Source organism: Dermacentor albipictus, chromosome 2 (genome assembly GCF_038994185.2).
Source record: "Dermacentor albipictus isolate Rhodes 1998 colony chromosome 2, USDA_Dalb.pri_finalv2, whole genome shotgun sequence".
Lineage (NCBI taxonomy): Eukaryota > Metazoa > Arthropoda > Arachnida > Ixodida > Ixodidae > Dermacentor > Dermacentor albipictus.
This window is the reverse complement of record NC_091822.1, coordinates 174,251,593-174,274,786: the sequence shown is the minus strand read 5'-3', so window position 1 is coordinate 174,274,786 and position 23,194 is coordinate 174,251,593. Positions and strand designations below refer to the sequence as shown.

At 46.9% G+C, this 23,194-nt stretch overlaps 1 protein-coding gene across 11 annotated transcripts in view; it reads right to left on the bottom strand.

Moving 5' to 3' along the window:
* Positions 1–18,100: 18,100 nt before the first annotated feature.
* The window catches only part of Eph (Eph receptor tyrosine kinase), a 785,142-nt gene continuing 780,048 nt past the window's right edge, over positions 18,101–23,194 (bottom strand). For all 11 annotated transcript variants that reach the window (XM_065430505.1, XM_065430498.2, XM_065430502.2 and 8 more), the window contains one exon: positions 18,101–22,635. In XM_065430505.1, coding sequence (XP_065286577.1) covers positions 22,368–22,635 — 268 coding nt within the window. In that variant the 3' untranslated portion in view covers positions 18,101–22,367. The remainder of the gene's footprint in view (positions 22,636–23,194) is intronic.

Genomic DNA, 23,194 nt, shown 5'->3' with positions numbered 1-23,194 from the left:
GTGCTGACTGGGCCAACAATTTCATGGGCTATAATAGCCTTACCTTTTTTTCAGTTTTTCCGGCCGGCCAATCTGCGGGTATCTTTTTATGCAGCACCTTATTCAGCGTCAGCAGGTGCCTTGGGAGCGCTTTATGCGCCGAACTAGCGCTTTCGAGAAAATTAAAATGTGCTGACTGGGCCAACAATTTCATGGGCTATAGCCTTACCTTTTTTTTCAGTTTTTCCGGCCGGCCAATCTGCGGGTATCCCTTTATGCAGCACCTTATTCAGCGTCAGCTGGTGCCTTGGGAGCGCTTTATGCGCCGAACTAGCGCTTTCGAGAAAATTAAAATGTGCTGACTGGGCCAACAATTTCATGGGCTATAGCCTTACCTTTTTTTCAGTTTTTCCGGCCGGCCAATCTGCGGGTATCCCTTTATGCAGCACCTTATTCAGCGTCAGCAGGTGCCTTGGGAGCGCTTTATGCGCCGAACTAGCGCTTTCGAGAAAATTAAAATGTGCTGACTGGGCCAACAATTTCATGGGCTATAGCCTTACCTTTTTTTCAGTTTTTCCGGCCGGCCAATCTGCGGGTATCTTTTTATGCAGCACCTTATTCAGCGTCAGCAGGTGCCTTGGGAGCGCTTTATGCGCCGAACTAGCGCTTTCGAGAAAATTAAAATGTGCTGACTGGGCGAACAATTTCATGGGCTATAATAGCCTTACCTTTTTTTCAGTTTTTCCGGCCGGCCAATCTGCGGGTATCTTTTTATGCAGCACCTTATTCAGCGTCAGCAGGTGCCTTGGGAGCGCTTTATGCGCCGAACTAGCGCTTTCGAGAAAATTAAAATGTGCTGACTGGGCCAACAATTTCATGGGCTATAATAGCCTTACCTTTTTTTCAGTTTTTCCGGCCGGCCAATCTGCGGGTATCTTTTTATGCAGCACCTTATTCAGCGTCAGCAGGTCTCTTGGGAGCGCTTTATGCGCCGAACTAGCGCTTTCGAGAAAATTAAAATGTTTTGACTGGGCCAACAATTTCATGGGCTATAGCCTTACCTTTTTTTTCAGTTTTTCCGGCCGGCCAATCTGCGGGTATGCCTTTATGCAGCACCTTATTCAGCGTCAGCACGTGCCTTGGAAGCGCTTTGTGCGCCGTACTAGCGCTTTCGAGAAAATTAAAATGTGCTGACTGGGCCAACAATTTCATGGGCTATAGCCTTACCTTTTTTTCAGTTTTTCCGGCCGGCCAATCCGCGGGTATGCGTTTATGCAGCACCTTATTCAGCGTCAGCAGGTGCCTTGGGAGCGCTTTATGCGCCGAACTAGCGCTTTCGAGAAAATTAAAATGTGCTGACTGGGCCAACAATTTCATGGGCTATAGCCTTACCTTTTTTTCAGTTTTTCCGGCCGGCCAATCCGCGGGTATACGTTTATGCAGCACCTTATTCAGCGTCAGCAGGTGCCTTGGGAGCGCTTTATGCGCCGAACTAGCGCTTTCGAGAAAATTAAAATGTGCTGACTGGGCCAACAATTTCATGGGCTATAATAGCCTTACCTTTATCTCAGTTTTTCCGGCCGGCCAATCTGCGGGTATCCCTTTATGCAGCACCTTATTCAGCGTCAGCAGGTGCCTTGGGAGCGCTTTATGCGCCGAACTAGCGCTTTCGAGAAAATTAAAATGTGCTGACTGGGCCAACAATTTCATGGGCTATAGCCTTACCTTTTTTTCAGTTTTTCCGGCCGGCCAATCTGCGGGTATCCCTTTATGCAGCACCTTATTCAGCGTCAGCAGGTGCCTTGGGAGCGCTTTATGCGCCGAACTAGCGCTTTCGAGAAAATTAAAATGTGCTGACTGGGCCAACAATTTCATGGGCTATAGCCTTACCTTTTTTTCAGTTTTTCCGGCCGGCCAATCTGCGGGTATCCCTTTATGCAGCAGCTTATTCAGCGTCAGCAGGTGCCTTGGGAGCGCTTCATGCGCCGTACTAGCGCTTTCGAGAAAATTAAAATGTGCTGACTGGGCCAACAATTTCATGGGCTATAGCCTTACCTTTTTTTCAGTTTTTCCGGCCGGCCAATCCGCGGGTATACGTTTATGCAGCAGCTTATTCAGCGTCAGCACGTGCCTTGGAAGCGCTTTATGCGCCGAACTAGCGCTTTCGAGAAAATTAAAATGTGCTGACTGGGCCAACAATTTCATGGGCTATAGCCTTACCTTTTTTTCAGTTTTTCCGGCCGGCCAATCTGCGGGTATCCGTTTATGCAGCACCTTATTCAGCGTCAGCAGGTGCCTTGGGAGCGCTTCATGCGCCGTACTAGCGCTTTCGAGAAAATTAAAATGTGCTGACTGGGCCAACAATTTCATGGGCTATAGCCTTACCTTTTTTTCAGTTTTTCCGGCCGGCCAATCTGCGGGTATCCCTTTATGCAGCAGCTTATTCAGCGTCAGCACGTGCCTTGGGAGCGCTTTATGCGCCGAACTAGCGCTTTCGAGAAAATTAAAATGTGCTGACTGGGCCAACAATTTCATGGGCTATAGCCTTACCTTTATCTCAGTTTTTCCGGCCGGCCAATCTGCGGGTATCCCTTTATGCAGCACCTTATTCAGCGTCAGCACGTGCCTTGGGAGCGCTTTATGCGCCGAACTGGCACTTTCGAGAAAATTAAAATGTGCTGACTGGGCCAACAATTTCATGGGCTATAGCCTTACCTTTTTTTCAGTTTTTCCGGCCGGCCAATCTGCGGGTTTCCCTTTATGCAGCACCTTATTCAGCGTCAGCAGGTGCCTTGGGAGCGCTTTATGCGCCGAACTAGCGCTTTCGAGAAAATTAAAATGTGCTGACTGGGCCAACAATTTCATGGGCTATAGCCTTACCTTTTTTTCAGTTTTTCCGGCCGGCCAATCTGCGGGTATCTTTTTATGCAGCACCTTATTCAGCGTCAGCAGGTGCCTTGGGAGCGCTTTATGCGCCGAACTAGCGCTTTCGAGAAAATTAAAATGTGCTGACTGGGCCAACAATTTCATGGGCTATAGCCTTACCTTTTTTTCAGTTTTTCCGGCCGGCCAATCTGCGGGTATCTTTTTATGCAGCACCTTATTCAGCGTCAGCAGGTGCCTTGGGAGCGCTTTATGCGCCGAACTAGCGCTTTCGAGAAAATTAAAATGTGCTGACTGGGCCAACATTTTCATGGGCTATAGCCTTACCTTTTTTTCAGTTTTTCCGGCCGGCCAATCTGCGGGTATCCCTTTATGCAGCAGCTTATTCAGCGTCAGCACGTGCCTTGGAAGCGCTTTATGCGCCGAACTAGCGCTTTCGAGAAAAAATGTGCTGACTGGGCCAACAATTTCATGGGCTATAGCCTTACCTTTTTTTCAGTTTTTCCGGCCGGCCTTAATCTCCCCCATCCCTCTCCCATGTGTAGGGTAGCAAACCGGTTAAGCCATACTGGTTAACCTCCCTACCTTTCCTTCTCCACTTTTTCCTTCCTTCCTTCCTTCCGGCCGGCCAATCTGCGGGTATCCCTTTATGCAGCAGCTTATTCAGCGTCAGCACGTGCCTTGGAAGCGCTTTATGCGCCGAACTAGCGCTTTCGAGAAAATTAAAATGTGCTGACTGGGCCAACAATTTCATGGGCTATAGCCTTACCTTTTTTTCAGTTTTTCCAGCCGGCCAATCTGCGGGTATCCCTTTATGCAGCAGCTTATTCAGCGTCAGCACGTGCCTTGGAAGCGCTTTATGCGCCGAACTAGCGCTTTCGAGAAAATTAAAATGTGCTGACTGGGCCAACAATTTCATGGGCTATATATAGCCTTACCTTTTTTTCAGTTTTTCCGGCCGGCCAATCCGCGGGTATACGTTTATGCAGCAGCTTATTCAGCGTCAGCAGGTGCCTTGGGAGCGCTTTATGCGCCGAACAAGCGCTTTCGAGAAAATTAAAATGTGCTGACCGGGCCAAGAATTTCATGGGCTATAGGTTTACCTTTATCTCAGTTTTTCCGGCCGGCCAATCTGCGGGTATCCGTTTATGCAGCACCTTATTCAGCGTCAGCAGGTGCCTTGGGAGCGCTTTATGCGCCGAACTAGCGCTTTCGAGAAAATTAAAATGTGCTGACTGGGCCAACAATATCATGGGCTATAGCCTTACCTTTTTTTCAGTTTTTCCGGCCGGCCAATCTGCGGGTATCCCTTTACGCAGCAGCTTATTCAGCGTCAGCACGTGCCTTGGAAGCGCTTTATGCGCCGAACTAGCGCTTTCGAGAAAATTAAAATGTGCTGACTGGGCCAACAATTTCATGGGCTATAGCCTTACCTTTTTTTCAGTTTTTCCGGCCGGCCAATCCGCGGGTATACGTTTATGCAGCAGCTTATTCAGCGTCAGCACGTGCCTTGGAAGCGCTTTATGCGCCGAACTGGCACTTTCGAGAAAATTAAAATGTGCTGACTGGGCCAACAATTTCATGGGCTATAGCCTTACCTTTTTTTCAGTTTTTCCGGCCGGCCAATCTGCGGGTATCCGTTTATGCAGCACCTTATTCAGCGTCAGCAGGTGCCTTGGGAGCGCTTTATGCGCCGAACTAGCGCTTTCGAGAAAATTAAAATGTGCTGACTGGGCCAACAATTTCATGGGCTATAGGCTTACCTTTATCTCAGTTTTTCCGGCCGGCCAATCTGCGGGTATCCGTTTATGCGGCACCTTATTCAGCGTCAGCACGTGCCTTGGAAGCGCTTTATGCGCCGAACTAGTGCTTTCGAGAAAATTAAAATGTGCTGACTGGGCCAACAATTTCATGGGCTATAGCCTTACCTTTTTTTCAGTTTTTCCGGCCGGCCAATCTGCGGGTATCCGCTTATGCAGCACCTTATTCAGTGTCAGCACGTGCCTTGGGAGCACTTTATGCGCCGATCTAGCGCTTTCGAGAAAAGTGAAATGTGCTGACTGGGCCAACAATATCATGGGCTATAGGCTTAGCTTTATTTCAGTTTTTCGGACAAGCCAATCGGCACGCATCCGTTTATGCAGCACCTTATTCGGCGTCAGCACTTGCCCTGGCAGAGCTTTATGCAATATATCAGCGTTTTCTAGAACATTAAAGGGATCTCATTGGGTCAACATTTTCATGGGCTTTAGGTTTACCTCTTTCTTCAGTTTTTCGAGCAAGCCATTCTGCTCGTATCGGTTTATCCGTCCCGTTATTAGGCGTCAGCACGTGCCTTGGGAGCGTTTTATGCCCCGAACCAGCGCTTTCGAGAAAACTTAATGCACCTGACTGGGCCAACATTTTAATGAGCTATAGGCTCACCTTCTTTTATCAGTTTGGCTGGCAAGCCAATCTGCACGAACCGTTTATCCATCGCGTTATTCGGCATCAGCACGTGCCTTGGGAGCGCTTCATGCACCGAACCAGCTTTCTTGTGAAAAATAAGGGACCTGACTGGTCCAACATGTTCATGGGCTATAGGGTTACCTTTCTTTTTCCGGCAGGCCAATCTGCGCGTATCCGTGTATGCAGTGCGTTAATCGGCGTCAGCACGTGCCTTGGGAGCGCTATATGCGTGGAGCCGGCGCTTTAGAGAAAAGGGAGTGGACCTGGCTGGGTTAACATTTTCATGAGTTTTCGGCTTACCTTTTTTTTTCAATATTTCGGGCAAGACAAGTGGCGCGTATCCTTGTATCGAACATGTTATCGGCGTGTTGTAACGGCGGTAAAAAAAAACAAATATCAAAGGAGAACAGTTTCTTGAAGGCTTTCTTGAAAGATTTGTGATGGTGATTGTGATTTGTGATGGTGATATTTGTGAGATTTGCAATACATCCATATGGAGGTATTGCACGGAACCGGGCGTGCCGCTCGGTAGCCTCGAAGATACTCACGCACCGGCGCGCCCAAAGCGGGCGCCGTGGCTGGTCTGCAAATGGTAGAAACGCTGGAAAGGGGGTTTCTTTGAGTTTTCGCGTAATAGAATTAAGTTTCCTCTTACAGTCAAATTACAATCCGACGCTATCATGTCTGTAGATTGTGTGTAAGTCGTACTTTGATTTATATCCGTAATTTAGCCTGCGAAATTCAATTATTTCAGTAGCTTCCTTGCACCGAATGGAGGGCGTGGGTATGGGTAGTTCGAAAATCTTTTTGTCGAAACGATCTCCGACGCCGTATTTTCTGCGAGACGGAGCCCTTAACGCATTCGTGTTAATACTGACATGCGCGCGAGCGCATTAAATAATTTACTACAACACTTGATTCTAAGAACCAGTTCAGCTTTCGGTACACCTACAGGAATTACATGCGTCATGACGTCATGATACGTGCACTGAGTCACTCCGTTTCGGCGAGCGCTGAGCGCCGCGAGAAAAAAAATAAAGACCGAAAATTCCGGCAACGCTAACCTCATGATGGCTGTCAAGGCTAATGCGATTAGCGTTGAATTACACACCGAAAGGCGTCATGTGTGAGCTATATGCTGCAGCCAGGCTCCCCTCGCGCATCTTTCTGGACACGCTGCTCCTTCTAGCGGCGCCGCCGCGAAGTCGGCGCATATTATTCAGCCAAAACTCTAACTGTACACGGCGTGGGTTCCAATCCTGCCAGCACTATTCGTTTCGAACACGGTTCTCTCAGCACAGCAGCCCGATGCTCTATCTGTATACAATGGACTAACGAGAGAAATAAAATTGCGATTTGTGCGATTTGGAAGTTCATCATTCCGATGTATTACAGAGCAGAAAATCCTCGACGAATAGGAAGAACAGCAGTGCCGATGATGTGTTTCGGTTCTTCTTCTTATCCGTCCTGGATTTTGTGCGCTGTTACAAGGCGAGCGAGTGACGCAAGTTGGCGGGGAATCGGTTAAAAACGTGGAAACCTACCTAAACGAGCTTGGAATATCCTAACAATTCTAATGGCAATAAAGCGCTTGCAGCAGCTGTCAACTTTTTATGACGGACGCCATATCACACATAGCCTTATTGCTACATGATATCAACAAATTTTGCTACGTGTCATGATGCCATGTATCATATTATATGTGTAAAAACTTTAGTATCAAATTAAAATATCTTGCAAGTGCTTCTAAAACTTAATATATGCTAACTCTCGCCCTTTCAGTAGCGAGAAGCATACAGTAGTAAATTTTCTGCTATTCGGAATCATGTGTCGGTGCTCCTTCCGAATATTCTCGGCAGGTAAGGAAAGCTTCCCTTTAATACCTATTTTTGTATTGCTTGAACCCATTCTAAGTGTTACGCAGATTTATCTCTCATTGTACCGTACCCATAGATTATATATGCCCTAGTCAGACAGACAGACAGACAGACAAAGAAAGAACTTTATTTACAAGGTCCTCAGAAGCTAGTAGCAAAAAAAAAATGTTTAAATGTAATGTCTACGACATTTATAACCGAAGTATACAATGGCGCCATTTGTTTACCTCAACACGTGATTCTGACAGCAAACATCAGGCCTTCGAAAGTGGCTTCGTCATCAAAAAGGAGACAAGCCTTCTAGCAATAAAAGATTGTTGAGATACCACGCAATGTAGGTATCGATTTTATATGAAGAACTTTGCAGAAAGTTGGCTATCCAGCATCGTTTGAAATTCTGCAAAGCTTTACCAGGCGTTAGTAATGTCATATCATGCATGGCATGTCATATGAAACATTTTATTAAGACTCCAAGAATATTCACCACGTTCGATGCCCCAATCTGACGAGGCCGAGGGACTCGATTCCGCGCCCAGTTATTCGAACGCGTCATTAAAGTTTTTATAGGTGACTCCCGCCATCTCCCGGCAATTGAGAGAAATACGCTCAGTCCTTTCTTTTTTGCGTCGCGAGATGCCACCGTGATACCACACAACGCTTGAGTGGCTTTAACAGGACACTGTGCCCGTACATTTTGTTAAGGTGACACAGCGGTATCGTTATCTTACGTTGGCTCTTCGAACTCTCCTTTCATGGAATATTCACCGCCTTTCTAACTTCTTGTTCGACACTTAATTCTTATACAGGAGATTCAGTCATACCAACGAAATCGCTTGCTTCGTCTCCCATGCCCCCAACATTGGCGGGTCACGCTTCACCACTCAGCAAGTCCGCCGTGCAAAGAAGTCAACAATCACACGAGGTTCAAGTTGCGCAGATGGGCATACTCGTTTATGAGTATACTCAGTCACGCTCATTTCGAAGATGTCAGTGTGAATGCGAGTGAGTGAAGAAGGATGTGAGAGTAGACATAAATATGAACGTGAACGTGAAGGTGAGAGTGAGTGAGTCCCGGTGAGTGAGTAGAAGTGAAAATAAGTGTGAGTGATCGAATCTTTGTAGTTAGCTTCGCCGCAGTACACTTGTGTTATGCTGTGAGTAATACAAAATTTATTGCGGTAAAGCATATGTGTTCATGCAATCAAGCATACCTGTAGTGACGCGAAGCGCCAAATGATAAGACTATACATTGACGGGGAACCACGGAACTAATCTTTATTCTGATGACAATCGCTTATACACAGCCGATATGTTTGACAGCGTTCCCTATACACAACACATTCCCCCCTCATAAAAAAAAGAGAAAGGAAAGAGAAATCGATCCACTTTCGCGCACTCATTCCACAGCACATGACAAGAACGACGTTCTTGCAGTCAGGTAAGCTCGTAGCCTTGATATCGCACTGGCATTCTTCTTGTTCGTTCCGGCCTGGTGCGTGGTGGTGCTGTGGTTGTGGTCAACTGCGACCAAGAGATGTCCTGCTGATCGGGAACCTCTAGTATAGACTCCGTTACTGTGGGCTGTGCACAGTCAGAATGGGCAGTGCTTCCCTGGATGTTTTCTGATGGCACTATTTCAGATTGATTCTCGACAGTAGTAGGGCCATTTCGCTCTGTCATCTTCCCTATGTGAAGATCTAGGTCGCAGGAAAGCCCAGAGGCTGCACTGCGTCGCGCTGTAACCACGTCAGCTAGTGCTTGTTCTGTCCCTACTTTACCAATTACTGTTAATTTTTGTGCGTTCCATTTCGTATCGTTTGCCTGCAAAAACGAATTCGTGCCCACTCGTCTCTCCACCTGGATCAGTAAAGAAAACTTGGGTTTCGTCTTTGGTCCACCTTGCTTTATTTTTATGAAATCTCCTGGCTCAATGGTAGACGCTCTCTGGCTGCTCGTTTTTCATCGGTGTACTTTTTTGTTCGTTGTTGCTGTTCCTTTAACGCGCTAGCTAACTCCTTAGCGTTAAGGAGTTCGTGTCGCAGAAAAGCCAGTGTCGTCGGCGTTGGCCGTGAGCGAAAAAATCCCGGAAGGCAATTCATAAATAAAAACAACTTGCAAGATGGGCTGGGTGGGAATCGAACCATGGTCTCCGGAGTATGAGACACATACGCTACCACTCAGCCATGAGTTCGATGGTTCAGACGTGGACAAAAGCGCCTCTAGTGATGGCGGTGTTGCCTTAAAAACGGCGTGTAGAAAGTTATACTGCGGTGTATATCGGTAATTATAAGCATGTAAATTACAGCAGTCGCAGTTAAACGAGTAGCCAAGTACGTTTCCGCTACATTTCTTGTGCGCTTGGCACGCACGCAGAGCCATCTTGCTGCAAACACAAAAGACCCCCTCCTCGCAATGGTCGGCGCTGCCCCGACAGATGGCGCGCCGCTCGTCCGCTTCTCCCCTTCGTCTCGTTTGAGCGCATTGGGGCCGTGCGGGGACCAGTGCGAGGATGCCCCAATACCCTTGCTTTTAATAAGTTTTCTCGCTCTCTCCCCTTCCAACTTCCAGCGTGCGCCACTCGAACCCTCGTGTTTAGGCGACGCGGCTCCTCTTTGCGCTCACAGCACGATTCCTGGGTGCAGCGTCCGACGCGGGACGCCTCTGACGTGATCGCTGCGCAGTAGCGCGTCTGGTGGGAAAGCGTCCCCTGCGATGTGTGCCGTGCTGCTGGCCAGGAGTAATGCGTCTGCGTGCTGCTCCTGGAACAAATATTGAGAAAAAAGTTGTGCTGTGGACTTAGAAGTGTTGTATATGAAAATTATGTCTATGTGACTCATGAGCATGCCGAGCGAATGAGAGGGCGGTGCGAACGGGGTGCGATAATGCTATAGCGTTCCACTCTTGAAGGCGAAGCTTAAGCGTCCCCCAATTTTTCCCTGGCGACACGCGGCTCCTCGAAAAATTCCCTTTCTGGGAGGCCAACAACATCCAATCTTTTTCTGGGTCTTCTTCCATGCAGGAGGTAAACCAGTGACGCTCCTGCAGTTGCATGTGGGGTGGCCCTGTATACACCCAGGTAGTCCCAGATTGCCTCCTTCAGTGGTCTTCGTTCCAATGCCGCAACCTGAATATATTCCTTGAGAACGCTGTTGAACCACTCTATCTGACCATTGCACTGCGGTAGTACAATATTATAACGCAGTGCTGGATTTCCCAATCTCGTAAAAACTGCTCAAAACATGTCGACATAAACTGACGCCCATTGTCAGTCACAATGCTTTTCGGGTACCCTTCTCTCGAAAAAAGTTCCAAAAGTACTTTCCCTCCTGCCTGTGCAGTGGTTGTGGACACAAATTCCACCTCGGGCCACTTGCTGTGGTAATCAATAATAGTGATTGCAAACATGCACTCCGGAGGGGCCTGCTCCATCGGCCCAACGATATCGATTTCAAGCTCTTCCCACGTCTTCTCGGGCCACTGTACTGGCTCCAACGGCGCCATTGCGGTTTTTGCAGATTTAGCTGATGCTTTGCAGATAGCACAATTACTAACCACAGATTCAACTTCACTGTCCATTCCGGGCCACCAGTACTGTTCCCGCAACCATTGTTTGGTCTTTACAATGCCTGGATGCGATTCATGTGCCATCATGACACACGAGTCCTTACCAGCTTGGAAGTGAGTGTTGCTGGGGGAACGACCTGTTCAGCACGAAACAGTAGCCCGTCTATAACCGATAGTTCTTGTATACGAAAAAACAACCTTAGTTTTCCAGATAAACAGTTCTTTTCCGGCCATCTGGACATAACATGCTGCACCACCTCATTTAGCAATGAATCCTCAGCTGTTGCTGCTTGCAACTCACTCTTGGTGATCATGCTGGAAACCACAGCAACTACTTCCTCCACAGGTTCGTCCTCTGCAGAGGTCAAAGGTAACCTAGAAAGCGCATCCGCAACGACATTGGTGTTCCCCTTTGTGTACTGCACATTTGTGGACAGCAGTGTCACCAAAGCCTGATGATCAGTCAAACTTGCGGCCCCACAGATAAACGTGCCAGCGCCTCTAGTTCCCCGGTAGAGTATTTGCGTTCTGTTGGAGTTAGTGTCCTCGAAGCGAATGCCAGTGTACGTACTTCTCCGTCGACTGCCTGCTGTAGCACAGCTCCCAGTTCACATGCCGAGGCGTCAGTAGTCACTTGTACAGGCAAAGACTCCTTGAAGGTAGCCACCACCCCGCGTGACGACGGCATCGCCTTGATCCTGCAAAAACTCTCCTCGGTGCTCTGTTCCGACACGAACTTCTGTCCTTTACGAAGAAGCCGTGGCAGTGGCTCCACCACCTCTGTATAATTAAGGAAGAAAATGGGAGTAATAGACTACGAGCCCAAGGAAAGACCGCAGCGAGACTACATCGGCAGGCGTTTGTGCTTTAATCACAGCATCCACCTTTGACTTGAGTTGGGCAGGAGCACTTGCACTCACATGATGACCCAAAAAGGAGAGTTCCTCGCCAGCGAACAAACGTTTCTGATTTAGCTGCAGCCCCGCCTCAGCGATCTGATGCAATACCTCGCGAAGGTTACGGTTGTGCTCGTTCTTGGTCTTTCCAAAGACTATGATGTCGTCGATATAAAACAACACGCCCTTGCAGCCTTTTAAGATTTCTTGCATCATTCGCTGAAACGCGGCTGGTGCCGATGCGAGGCCAAAACACACTCTGCGGAACCTAAATAAGCCTTCGTGTGTAATAAACGTCGTTATTTTGCGACTCTCTTCGGCTAATTCCACTTTATGGTAGGCTGCAGCAAGATCCAGTTTCGAGAACCATGCTGCTCCACTCAGCGCATGCAACAGCTCCTCCGTGTGCGGCAAAGGGAATCCATCAATGAATACTGCTTTGTTCGGCTCGCGCGAATTGACGCATAGACGAATAGTTACATCCTTCTTCTGCACAACCATTATTGGAGACACCCATTCCGCACCACTGACCTTTTCTATAATGCCTGTACCCAATAATCTTGCCAGTTCAGCCGCTACTTGAATGTACAAAGAATGTACAAAGAATGTACAAAGTTTCTCGCCAATCCCAACTTATCAGCGAAAAGAAAGGAAAACTCACATAATTCAGGAAGAAGCGACTGGGGGCCGACCGTGACTTGTAGGCACTCCAGTGTAGAACCGATGATGTGCAACTGTAGCTGGTGCACCGCATCCAGTCCTAGTAATGCCATGCTTTGGGGAAGAACGTAAAATCGAAGGCAAGCCGAGTTGTTCCCGCGTACAACTCTGGCTGTGAACCATCCCAAAGCTGGAGTTTCCTTCTGTGAAAAATCCTGCAGCGTCGCTGTAGCCGCAGTCAAAGGGAACCTGTTGGCGAACTTGGCTCAATAAACGTGGCGTGGCAAAATAGACACCGACGACCCAGTATCCACCAGCAACTGAAGTGACTCGTTCTCAATAACGACGTCAACGACCAAAATCCTTCGTTCCACTTGTCTGACCGCCAGCACAGTGAGCACGTCCTCCTCGCTGGCGCCGTCGTTTCGGACCGTCCCCACGTCCCGCTCCGCCGACCTGCCACAGACCGCTCGGAAATGTCCCATCCTGTGGCACTGGGAGCGCTTCCCCCGTGCTTTGCATTTCTGTGGATTTTCTAGGTGCCTTGTAGAGCCGCACCGGTAACACCTGCGCATTGGCTTCATTGCCGAGTCGCTGTCTGGGCCTCTGCCTTGAGATACGCGCTGCACTATGTCCGTTTTTGGCGACCGTTGGTCAGACCGCTGCACCCTCCGCTGCCTGCTCGTACGTCTGCACCATTTCTGCTGCCTCTGCGAGCGTAAGTTGTGACCTCTTCACGAGCAGTTTCTGTCGCAACTCAGTGCTCCGTACTCCGTCAACAACCCTGTCCCGTAGAGCCTCTTCCAAGAAATGCCCGAAGTCACACGCCATTGCTAACTGTCGGAGGGCACTGAAGTACTCTCGTATCGGCTCATTCGGCAGTTAAACGTAACGTGAATCGACGTCGCTCGACCAGTACGTTGACAGTGCTTGAGAACTGTCACTCCAATACGGAGTAGGCGTTGACGTCATCAAGGTCGCCATATTGTAGTACAGCGAGCACGGTGAAAGCCTGCGTATTATCTCAATCCGCTTACCTCCGGAAGCACTGTGAAAGCTGTGAAAAGTACAACAAAATGGTGTGCGGTGACGTCACTTGAATACTCCCTATAGGCCCAACGCCTCCGTGTAACTATCCCCTTTACTTGCCTCCAGCCCGGCTTTTGTCGTGTCTGACGTCCGTGCCGGCTCTGGACTCAATGTACGAAAAACACGGCGTCCCTCGACGCCAAGACATGGCAGCAGAATGGCCTTTTCCGTAGTGGCGGTTGCGCGTCCATCCCCGTCGCTTCAAGGAAATCTGCGAAATCATCGCGCCATTGCGCCCATGGAATTGTCGCATCTCCAGGAGTCTCCAGGAAAGGCGGTAATGGCGGTAGTCCGTACGCTGCCATCTCGTAGGTGACGCCCCTTGGAAGAGCAGGAAGCCAGGTAAGGGAAAGCAGTTCGTCGCTAGCTCGCTAGCTTCGCCGACTGCGCCAGACTGCAGTGACACAAAGCGCCGAATGATAGGACAAGACTATACATTTACGGGCAACCACGGAACTGAACTTTATACAGGTGGCAATCGCTTATATACAGCTGATATATTTGACAGCGCCCCCTGTACACAACACTACCAAGAGAGGAAAGAGCACTGTCACAGGGCCTAGCACGTGTTCCTTAATTATACACGCGCGGATGTGCCGCCTCCGGTCACAGTACGAGCAACGAGACGTCTAATAAGTGTGCTTGCAGGCCTCCACAGCTGTTTATGCCGCGGCTGTGCCGATGTAAGCCCTTAGTTTCCCCACGGCGATGTCATTTGGCATGAGGTGAAATAAGTTAGCATGCGAAAATAAAAATAATACCGACAAACGGAGGCCTCAAATGAGCACCCTAGATTTTTTAAAAGAAAAACAAACAGAAAGAAAAAATAAAATATGCACTCGACGTAAATACTCACATTTAAACGAAGCAAAGAAACAAGAATTCTCGTCTCTTTATCGCCCTTCCGTCTTGTTTACCACTTATCTTGCACCACTTATCAGTATGAAAAAGCAACTAGTCCAATCCGCCGCCTTTCAGATGCATACTAACAGATATTTCTGGAGGGGGGGGGGGGGGGGGAGGGCACGAGTGCTCTGTGTGACTACCCCCGGCTACGTATTTCACTGGTTTACGCGATCAAATCCCTGAACAAAGACGTGGTCGACTGCATTCCCATTGCGAGACGCTGTAGAAAAATTATTTGGTGTCGTTTCTAAAGGACACGTCAAGTTTAATCCGTAGTCGTTGTTCACGAAACCGCAGATGTAACTGTTTTGGCCTTTCGGAAGGTCGACGTTAATGTTAATTAGTGGCATGTCTTTGTCTGTGTCGCTGTCGTAGCCGGGAACTACACTCACGAGGACAAAGTGGACTAAACGTAACGCCCTCCTTCGCGTACGTGCCCTCCAACATAACGCAACTCCTCGCTTGTCGACAAACCCATGTGTGCCGCCATCATCTGGAAACGTTTCTTCTCCCAAACTTTGGAACACCGCTGTTTTAAAGCGCTGACTTCTTTAAGTTCGTTTCTCAGTTTCGCACCGTCGTAGCCGTCCCCAGAAGGTTCAGTCAAATGACGTTGCAGGGCTCGACTCTCTGCAAAGTCACCAGATGGTGTTGCAGTCCACGCATCACTAGAATTACTGTATAAGCTCGCATCACTAAAGTTTGAGGGGCTTTACGCATCACAGGAACGTTGGCAGGTCAGGAAAGGTCAAGAAAGCTGGCAACCATGTACAGGGTAATTGAAAGTCTAAATATACAAGCAGGGGCGGCTTGCATGAACACTTAAGAACGAAAATAATAACGAATTTAGGAACGCGTTCTTAAATGTTCCATAGACAACACCTAGTCCGTACAAGAACGCGTTCTTCAATTCCTTATTATTTTCGTTATTATATGTTCGTGCAAGCCACCCCAGGTGTCAGAAAAAAAGAAAGTATGAGAAGCGGAGACGGTGAATTGGATGAAAATGATGGAAACAAGACACGATAACGCAAAGGGGAGTGCCTTGCTATATATTTCAGCCCCGAGCTGGCTACAAGAACGCCTGGCCTGCACCACCGCCAACACTGAAGTATCGCGTTACACACCTGTTTCCCATCGCGTGATTTTCTTTCTTTTAAAGCGAAGCCTTTTGCGAACTCCCCTGCGCCTCTCTTGTTGAGCGTGGCTGCTGCCTGCTGCTGCTTCTGGCTCGTTCTCGACGAATAGCTCACACTCGATGGTGATGATGAGTTATTGGCATCCCTTTGAAATGGGGCGGCTACAGATAGTCACCTGGCATGCATGATTTAACCAGATATGGTACATGTTGGACTTGGAGACTGAAAAAAAGCTCGAGAACGAGTTAAGGACCGCGCAAAGAGCAATGGAACGAAGAATGTTAGGCGTAACGTTAAGAGACAGAAAGAGAGCGGCTTGGATCATAGAGCAAGCGGGTATAGCCGATATTCTAATTGACATAAAGAGAGAGAAAAAATGTAGCTGGGCAGGCCATTTAATGCGCACGTTATATAACCGTTGAACCAACAGAATGGGTACCAAGAGAAGGGAAGCGCAGTCAAGGACGGCAAAAGACTAGGTGGGGCGATGAAATTAGGAAATTAGGGCGCTAGTTGGAATCGGCCTTCGTGCTGCAGCGGACATAAAATAGGCTAATGATGATCATATACATGTTTTACAGCAAAGTTGCTTATGGCTAGGGTTCCGCGAAATTTTCATGTGTGCGAATAAAAACTATGATCATCAGCAATGCCTCGTGTCACTGCTCACGCGTTCGTCGTCCTCATGGAGGAAGGGAAAAACTGAGGAAGGGCCCTGGCGTCACTCTTTGCGAAGCTAAGTGAAGCCAGAAGTTGGCGTTGCTCCGCCATCATGTCGGGCCAGTTCTCCTCCCTTGTATACATTTCTCGCGAAACCACGCCGCGCTGCACGCAACCGGGCTGTTCGGACGCGTGCGGCCTGCAGCAATATTAAACAAAGGATGTAATCGCCATTTCCCGCGGATATTCATTCGTCGCCGTGGCGCGGTACATTGTGTACAGCGTTGCACCCGCGTTAATTTCACGAGTTTTAGTTCCTCCTGTCCCGCCTGGCCACAGCAACATCCGGGCAATCACGGTCCAGATAACACAGCGCAACAAAACACGGACACTAACGCAAACCTGCCCACACGACTCCTTTGCCACGGTACGAAACCTAGGATGAGCAACATGTGTGAGCGCACAGAACCGTAACAAAGCCGCCATTGCGGCCCGAAAGCATGGCCACTACAGCAAAAGAAAGAAACAAAAAGAGAAAAGAGAACCTACCACGTCATTTCCTCCACATTTTTCTCCTATTGCGCAGAGGGGTAGACTTTCTCACTAGTTCTTTTTCCTTCCTCCATGGTCGTCCTCTTCTTCCACAGCTGTCTCGACGCCACTCAGCTCAACCGCGCGAACGCGCTTGTGTCACTACTTGCGTGTTCGTCATCGTTGTCTTCTTCCATAGCTGGCTCCCTTGGTGCTCATCATGCCAGCATTCCCATACTGCCCCTCCCTCTGCGAAGGCGCTGACGGCACTGGCCTACTGCCAGTCAGTGCGGCGATTTCGGTCTCAAGTTGTTAGCCTCAATATATCGCTTGCGCCTTCATCGTCTTCTTCCACAGCTGGCTCCAATGCTGCTGATCATGCTAGCGTTCTCCTCAACATACATTGTCAGTTGATAAGTTTCTCTAAAGCACACAGACATATTAAAAGAACAGCGTATGTTGTATTCATCGGCTGCTCTGATTTAGTTTGATTTTCTTTTATTAAACTGTTCGGTCGGTCTTCATGCGATCAACAAGAGTAATTGATACCAGAATATTGCTAGCTTCGCATTTTACAGCTAGTTGAAGCAATCGGAATTCCTCTTTAAATTTGATATCTGTGTACTGACTCGTACAAGAACAGTTACCATCATACTTAACGTGAATGCTCCTTGGGCACCTATTAATGCTTCTTTTGTTGAGTCCTGGATATTTCAGGTTGTAGTGGATTGAAAGGATAGTAGCTTAACTAATGAGACTTAAAGAAAATTCAACGTTTTCTCCTTACAGCCTGTGTTTGTTAAAAATAAAGCTGCTATAGATGTGACTTTATTGTTCGAGTCGAGTCTGACAGAAGCTGTACATACCTATTTTGCTATACCAGAGTAACCAATGTAATTATACTTCAGATACACTGTAATTTAAACAACTCCAGCTTTGGACGCTCAAGAAGGCATAGTTATATAAAGAAATTTCCACAACTATTTTCACTATAGTGCTATTAGGTTTGTGCACATAGATTATTATTATTATTATTATTATTATTATTATTATTATTATTATTACTGTTATTATTACTATTATTTTGCTCCCTTAGGTGCCACAGATTTGGTTCAGGATAACAGGCCTTTTTCAAAACCATGAGGTTGGTTTTCTCACACAGCTGGATGCTCAAAATGTTGCAGCAAAATGAATCACAAAATGACATTAAACTATCATACACATGCTGCTTACCGAGCGCCAAGCAATTTTGTATGCTGCACACGTATTGCATGAAGAAAATCATGCAAGCCGAACATATGCTTCATCGTTGAACAAGGCCTGCAGTTACTGCAGGAAAGCTACCTTGCCATTAAGGAAGATAGTTCATTTTGATGTACTAGGTGTGGCCACATCCAACTTGAACAAATGGCAAACGGCAAATCACACACTCCGTGCAGGATGCTCCAGGAGAAAAAACAGGACAACGTTAGCATAAAAATTAATTTTATTAATGAAAGAATTTCATAGTGTGTCCCATGGGGCGCAATTATATTCGTATATGCATCAAAATGTACAGACCGGGAGCATAGGTGTCTTTTTTGTGTGTGTGTGTGTTTACATGAGACGTATGTCCAAAGGATCGCTGCACACTACCTTTGTGCAATTTCGTGTAACACACACGACCTGCGCGCCGACATTTTCATAACTTAATTGTGACGCAAAAGACTGGAAGGGGCACGATTCTTTCGCGCAACAACAAAGGGAGTGTGAAAAAAAAGAAAAGAAAGAAGCACATCCATGGATCGGGAGGGTAAAAGAAACTGAGATGCGCTTGGTGACACACGAAATTCGTATTCATGCCTAAACTGAAACGCAAAACAAAAATTAAAAACGAAGAGCCTATAACAGCGAAGACGAGCTGCCTCCCTCACAATTCATTTCACGGTGGCAGTAAAAGACAATCACTAGCGCCAGTACGTCGCAGCAGGGCAGTATGCGAACAAAAGTGTGTGACTAGGCGTGCTCACGACCGCACAATGCTGCATAGGCTGGGCGACCTCGTTGCACGCTTTTCTTTCTTTCATTTCGCGATGCACAAATGCTTTAAAAAAATTAAAATAAAAAATGTGCTCACATAAAGAAGAACAACACCTATGAGGGAAAAAAATGCCTGGTACATGACGCTGAAACAAAAATTCACAAGGAAAACCGCCCTAAGTATACACTCCTTTATCAATGTGTCACGCAGAAAGTTTGACTATAACAGCCACAGACACAGAGAAAACAATAACACGTAAAAAAAATACATTTACAGATACACACTTCAGCCGACGTGCTTTGTCATTGGACAGACGATGATGAGGACTTATTATAATACATAAGAGTATTCCTCTTGAAACATATTTCCTCACTGTCTGCCTCTCTCTCTATCTCTCTCACAAGCTTCTCTTTTTTCGTTTTCGTATTTATATTACAACAACTCTCTGACACTAACAGCAAGCATATGCTGTCCTAAGCTCGAAATAAATAACTTCCAACTCATAGCATTCCAAGACATTTTCAAATTCCTTCCTTTGAACGCTCAGGTTAATCTTCGGGACAAACAAGAAAAGATAATGAGGAAAGGATAGCTAGGCAGTTGCTAAGTGCAAAATAAATAAATGTCAACAACTTCCCCACTTCCATGCATCTCGTTTTGTTGGGCTACAGCAGACGGATAGCAGTTGTGGAGCCCTCGCGTCATTTTGTGATTGAAACAGGCCACCTTATTGCTGCTTGTTGCTCGTCTCTCTAAAAAGCTTACAATCATGCGAGAACCTATGTAGAACAAAAATTTGCAATCAAGCAAAATAAAAAGGGAACTGACAGTTTGAAAAACTTAACTGATGTAGTACTACAAGAAATTCCAGAATGGCACGCTTGCTGCCATTAGTAGTGCGGACTAATAATAGTGCGCATTCAGAAAGCTTTGCTTAGTAAGCAATCAATTACCACCCTGTGAACCAGTGAATAATTAACAAATGTCATATGTGCAAGCTCTGTGTAGTCATCTGTATAATCCGGATTTGACCTAAACTGTTCCTTTAGAATGACAGGAAAAGGAGACATCTGTAAATGGCACTGCGAATTGTAAACAATTAAGGCATCACAAGTATGCTAGTCTTACAATGTGCACACCGTGTCACGCTTACAGGCTACGGCTGATTAGTATTCTGGCACTGAATACAGAAAAAGATAAATATGTTAGCCTTCAAACCATTTCCTTTTCCTGATTTGCACAGATGTTTACAAAATGCATCGTACTGACGAATATTGTGAAAAGAAGGTACTAAAACCTTTTCCCTTTTCATTTTGGTTGAAAAGGAACTTTGAGTGTGACACGCGCTGCACTAGCGTTAGGCAGTGGAATGAAAAACTGCGCCCAGAGCAAGCTTAGCTCAATTTCTTTCCTCTCGTCTGCTGTGTTGCAGACTCCCATGTTTTCCTACATGACAACACATTTACAGGCTTCAGAAAATGAAGCTTTAGATCTTTCTATGACAGCTGCAATGCTTATGCACCTACTCACAAAATCGGTCACTTCCAAGCCTTTATACATTGAGCTTCCAGGGGCCATTCAGATGAAAACTCGGGATTGCTGAAACTTTTTGCACATGTGGCTGCTTTTGCTTGTTTTCTAGACTGACAAGAAAAAGCAGACACTTCAACTGCTACACCTTGACATTACCACTTAATTGATCCGTCATAGTATGCATAAGTTGACAGACTAATCAGCCACTTAAAGAACCACTGTGGTTTGATTTGGTCATGTGTCATGCAACATAGGCGGATAGAAAATGCGAAATGGAATGCAGCATGTAAACCATAAGCTGGAAATATTTCATGTCTTGCTAGAATAATTTTGTGGCATTGTGGTGCACATGTTCTGTGTATGAAACCATCTTAAAAAAAAAAAGGAAGAATAAAGAGTTGCTAACATTCAGTTTTCAGCAGCCAGCGTGCTGTCCAGTTCACTCAGTCTTTCTAACATGGCAGCATTGGTTCGTTGAGCAATGGCATACAATAGACCCAACAGGGAAGTATACATGTTCACAGGAAAAACAAGAACGACCGAAAGCCTAGAGATGTCGTTGTGGCATTGTCAACGGGCAAGAACACACGCAATGACTGACAGCCCAGGAAACATGTCTTTGCATATAGCATGAAGCACCTATTGAGTAATGATGGCACACCTAGTGAAGGGAGTCAAAAGAGTGGAAAAAAAAGTGTCCAGCTCACAGCTCCAGCAGGGCTGTCAATAAACTACTGTCATTAAAAAAAAGTGCATCCATAAAAATATTTGGAAAAGCAACAGGTAATGAACATTCTTTGTCATGTGAATGATGACAACGAAATTATCAGCTGAGATTAAGTGGCGATATAAGTAGGTTGTTTGTGTTAAAAAAGTATGACCAGCTAGAAGAAACCCAAGATGGTTTGCATGAAATAAAATTTTCTCCACTAAAAAATTGAATTGAAAGAGAATCGTCCAAAGTTTCGATTGAGTGTTTTCCCACCGAAACAGAGTACTTCGCTGCAGTAAACTGTAGTAACATGCACATGCTCAACTCAAGAAAAGAATTCAGCATACACAATAAGCAGTGCCTACAATGACACAATTTAACAAATGCCGACTCAGCAGGGCTGCAGAAAGGCAGTTGATATGAAGGGAAAAAAACAACCTCTAGGAATTTCCCCCACTGCCGACAAACACGGAACGATGCGAGCACACGGGGGGGCAAAGAAGGTTGGCATGATATGCAGGCTTGTCGGGGAGGAGCACGTGAGATGAGTCCTTGTCTCAATGTTCCATTCATCTCTCGCGCTGATATGTTATAATAGTTCCAGCTATGTACACACAAGCACGCACAGGCACACACACACACACACACACACATGCCTTGGCTTCAACTGTCCTCATCACTTCCGCAGTCTCCAAAACAAGATGTGGCAGTCAACCGCAGCATTGTAGATGCACGCTCGTTGCGACACGTTGCATAGCGAGTAGAGTCTGCCGCCACCACACTGCGCTGCATGCCTCGATGATTTGTCCGTTCACACAAGGCTCAGCACGCACTTGCATCATACCAGGGGGGCATCGTAATCCTCAGTTCATCTAGCCCTGATGCAGTTGGCCCTGCTTTGCCCACAACTGCAGCAAGAGTTTCCCCAATCAAACCAGAAGCTTACAGAAGTGCTTAGATTGGCGAGGGAATTTCAAGCTTAAAATTCTTAAGCGCTTGAAATGAGCTATTAAGTTGCTGAGCAGACACAACCATGTCTCTCTGCCAACATGCACATTAGATGAGGATCTCTTGCAGCCCTCAAAGCAGGTAAACCTTTGCCAACTAGATCAGGTGCAGTCAGAACTAACGGCCCCACTTTGTCCATTTCTGCTGTCTGGGAAACCGTTTGCCTACTTTTTAACAAACCTGAAGTGGCACAGGAAACAAGAAAGCGGTGGCAAGAATAATGACAACCCGGAGAATTATGGTTACAGTTTCGAAAATCGAGTTTCCATCCATGGAACCTGCTAGTTTTTGTATGTGTCTGGAATGAACTAGCAGGTGTGGAAGCCTTTCTCGCGTGGCGAGAAGAATTCATTGGGTCACCACTGCTGTTGCTGCTTTCCCATTTGCCGGCACCATGTTCAGGTTTGTTTAAGTTAAGGAAGCAGATGCCACGAGATCAAGTCAACGAGCAGTCCCGTGTGCCTAGACGACGCACCCATCAGACATGGTGGCGTTTATCTGCGCCCTCAAGGTCTGCACACTGTTCATGATCTTCTTCTGATGCCCCACAAGCACAACACCAAGCGCGGCCAAGTCCTTGAGCGTAAGCCGCGACACAGCCTCCATTGTGGTGAAGCCACCCCTCTGGAAGCTTTCGTGGTAGCGTGCCATTTTGATGCTGCACAACCACTCCTCGACTGTCTTGAATTGCGTCATGTCGGGAGCGTTAGGATCCAGCGGGTTCTGGTGCCTGCATTTGTGCAAACAAAAATATGAGCGAGAACACTTAATCGCAACAATTAGGGGCAGAGAGGTTGGCCGGAGGAGCACGAGTCTGGCCATCTGCTCCGTGCCGGGTAAAATGGAAATGGCAGAGACGGGGAAAAGTAGAGGAGAATGAGAGACTATGATGAAATGACAAAATGACAGAGAGAGTTAAATATGCAAAGCTGAGTGCATTATGTGCACTGTTGGGAGCCACTCCACGCACTCTAATTGTGCATGTGGAAAATAAATTCAGTGCGAGATTCCAATATAATCTCCATAGCTGGGACAGTTGGATAGTTTGTACTTAGAAAGAAATTGTCTACATACATTAGGCAATAAATACGTAAACAAGCAAACAAGACAAAGGGGTCACGGGAGGTAGAGACTCGATTTGATGAACAGCGAGTGAATAAGAGGAGCCTCAGCCTGGAGCCGATGCTTCCCCAAGTGAGCATGCAATCATTGGGGCATAATCGCTACATAGTAAGTACACAGTCATGAAATTTCATTCATACAGATGTACAAGCTGTGGTGAATGTAAA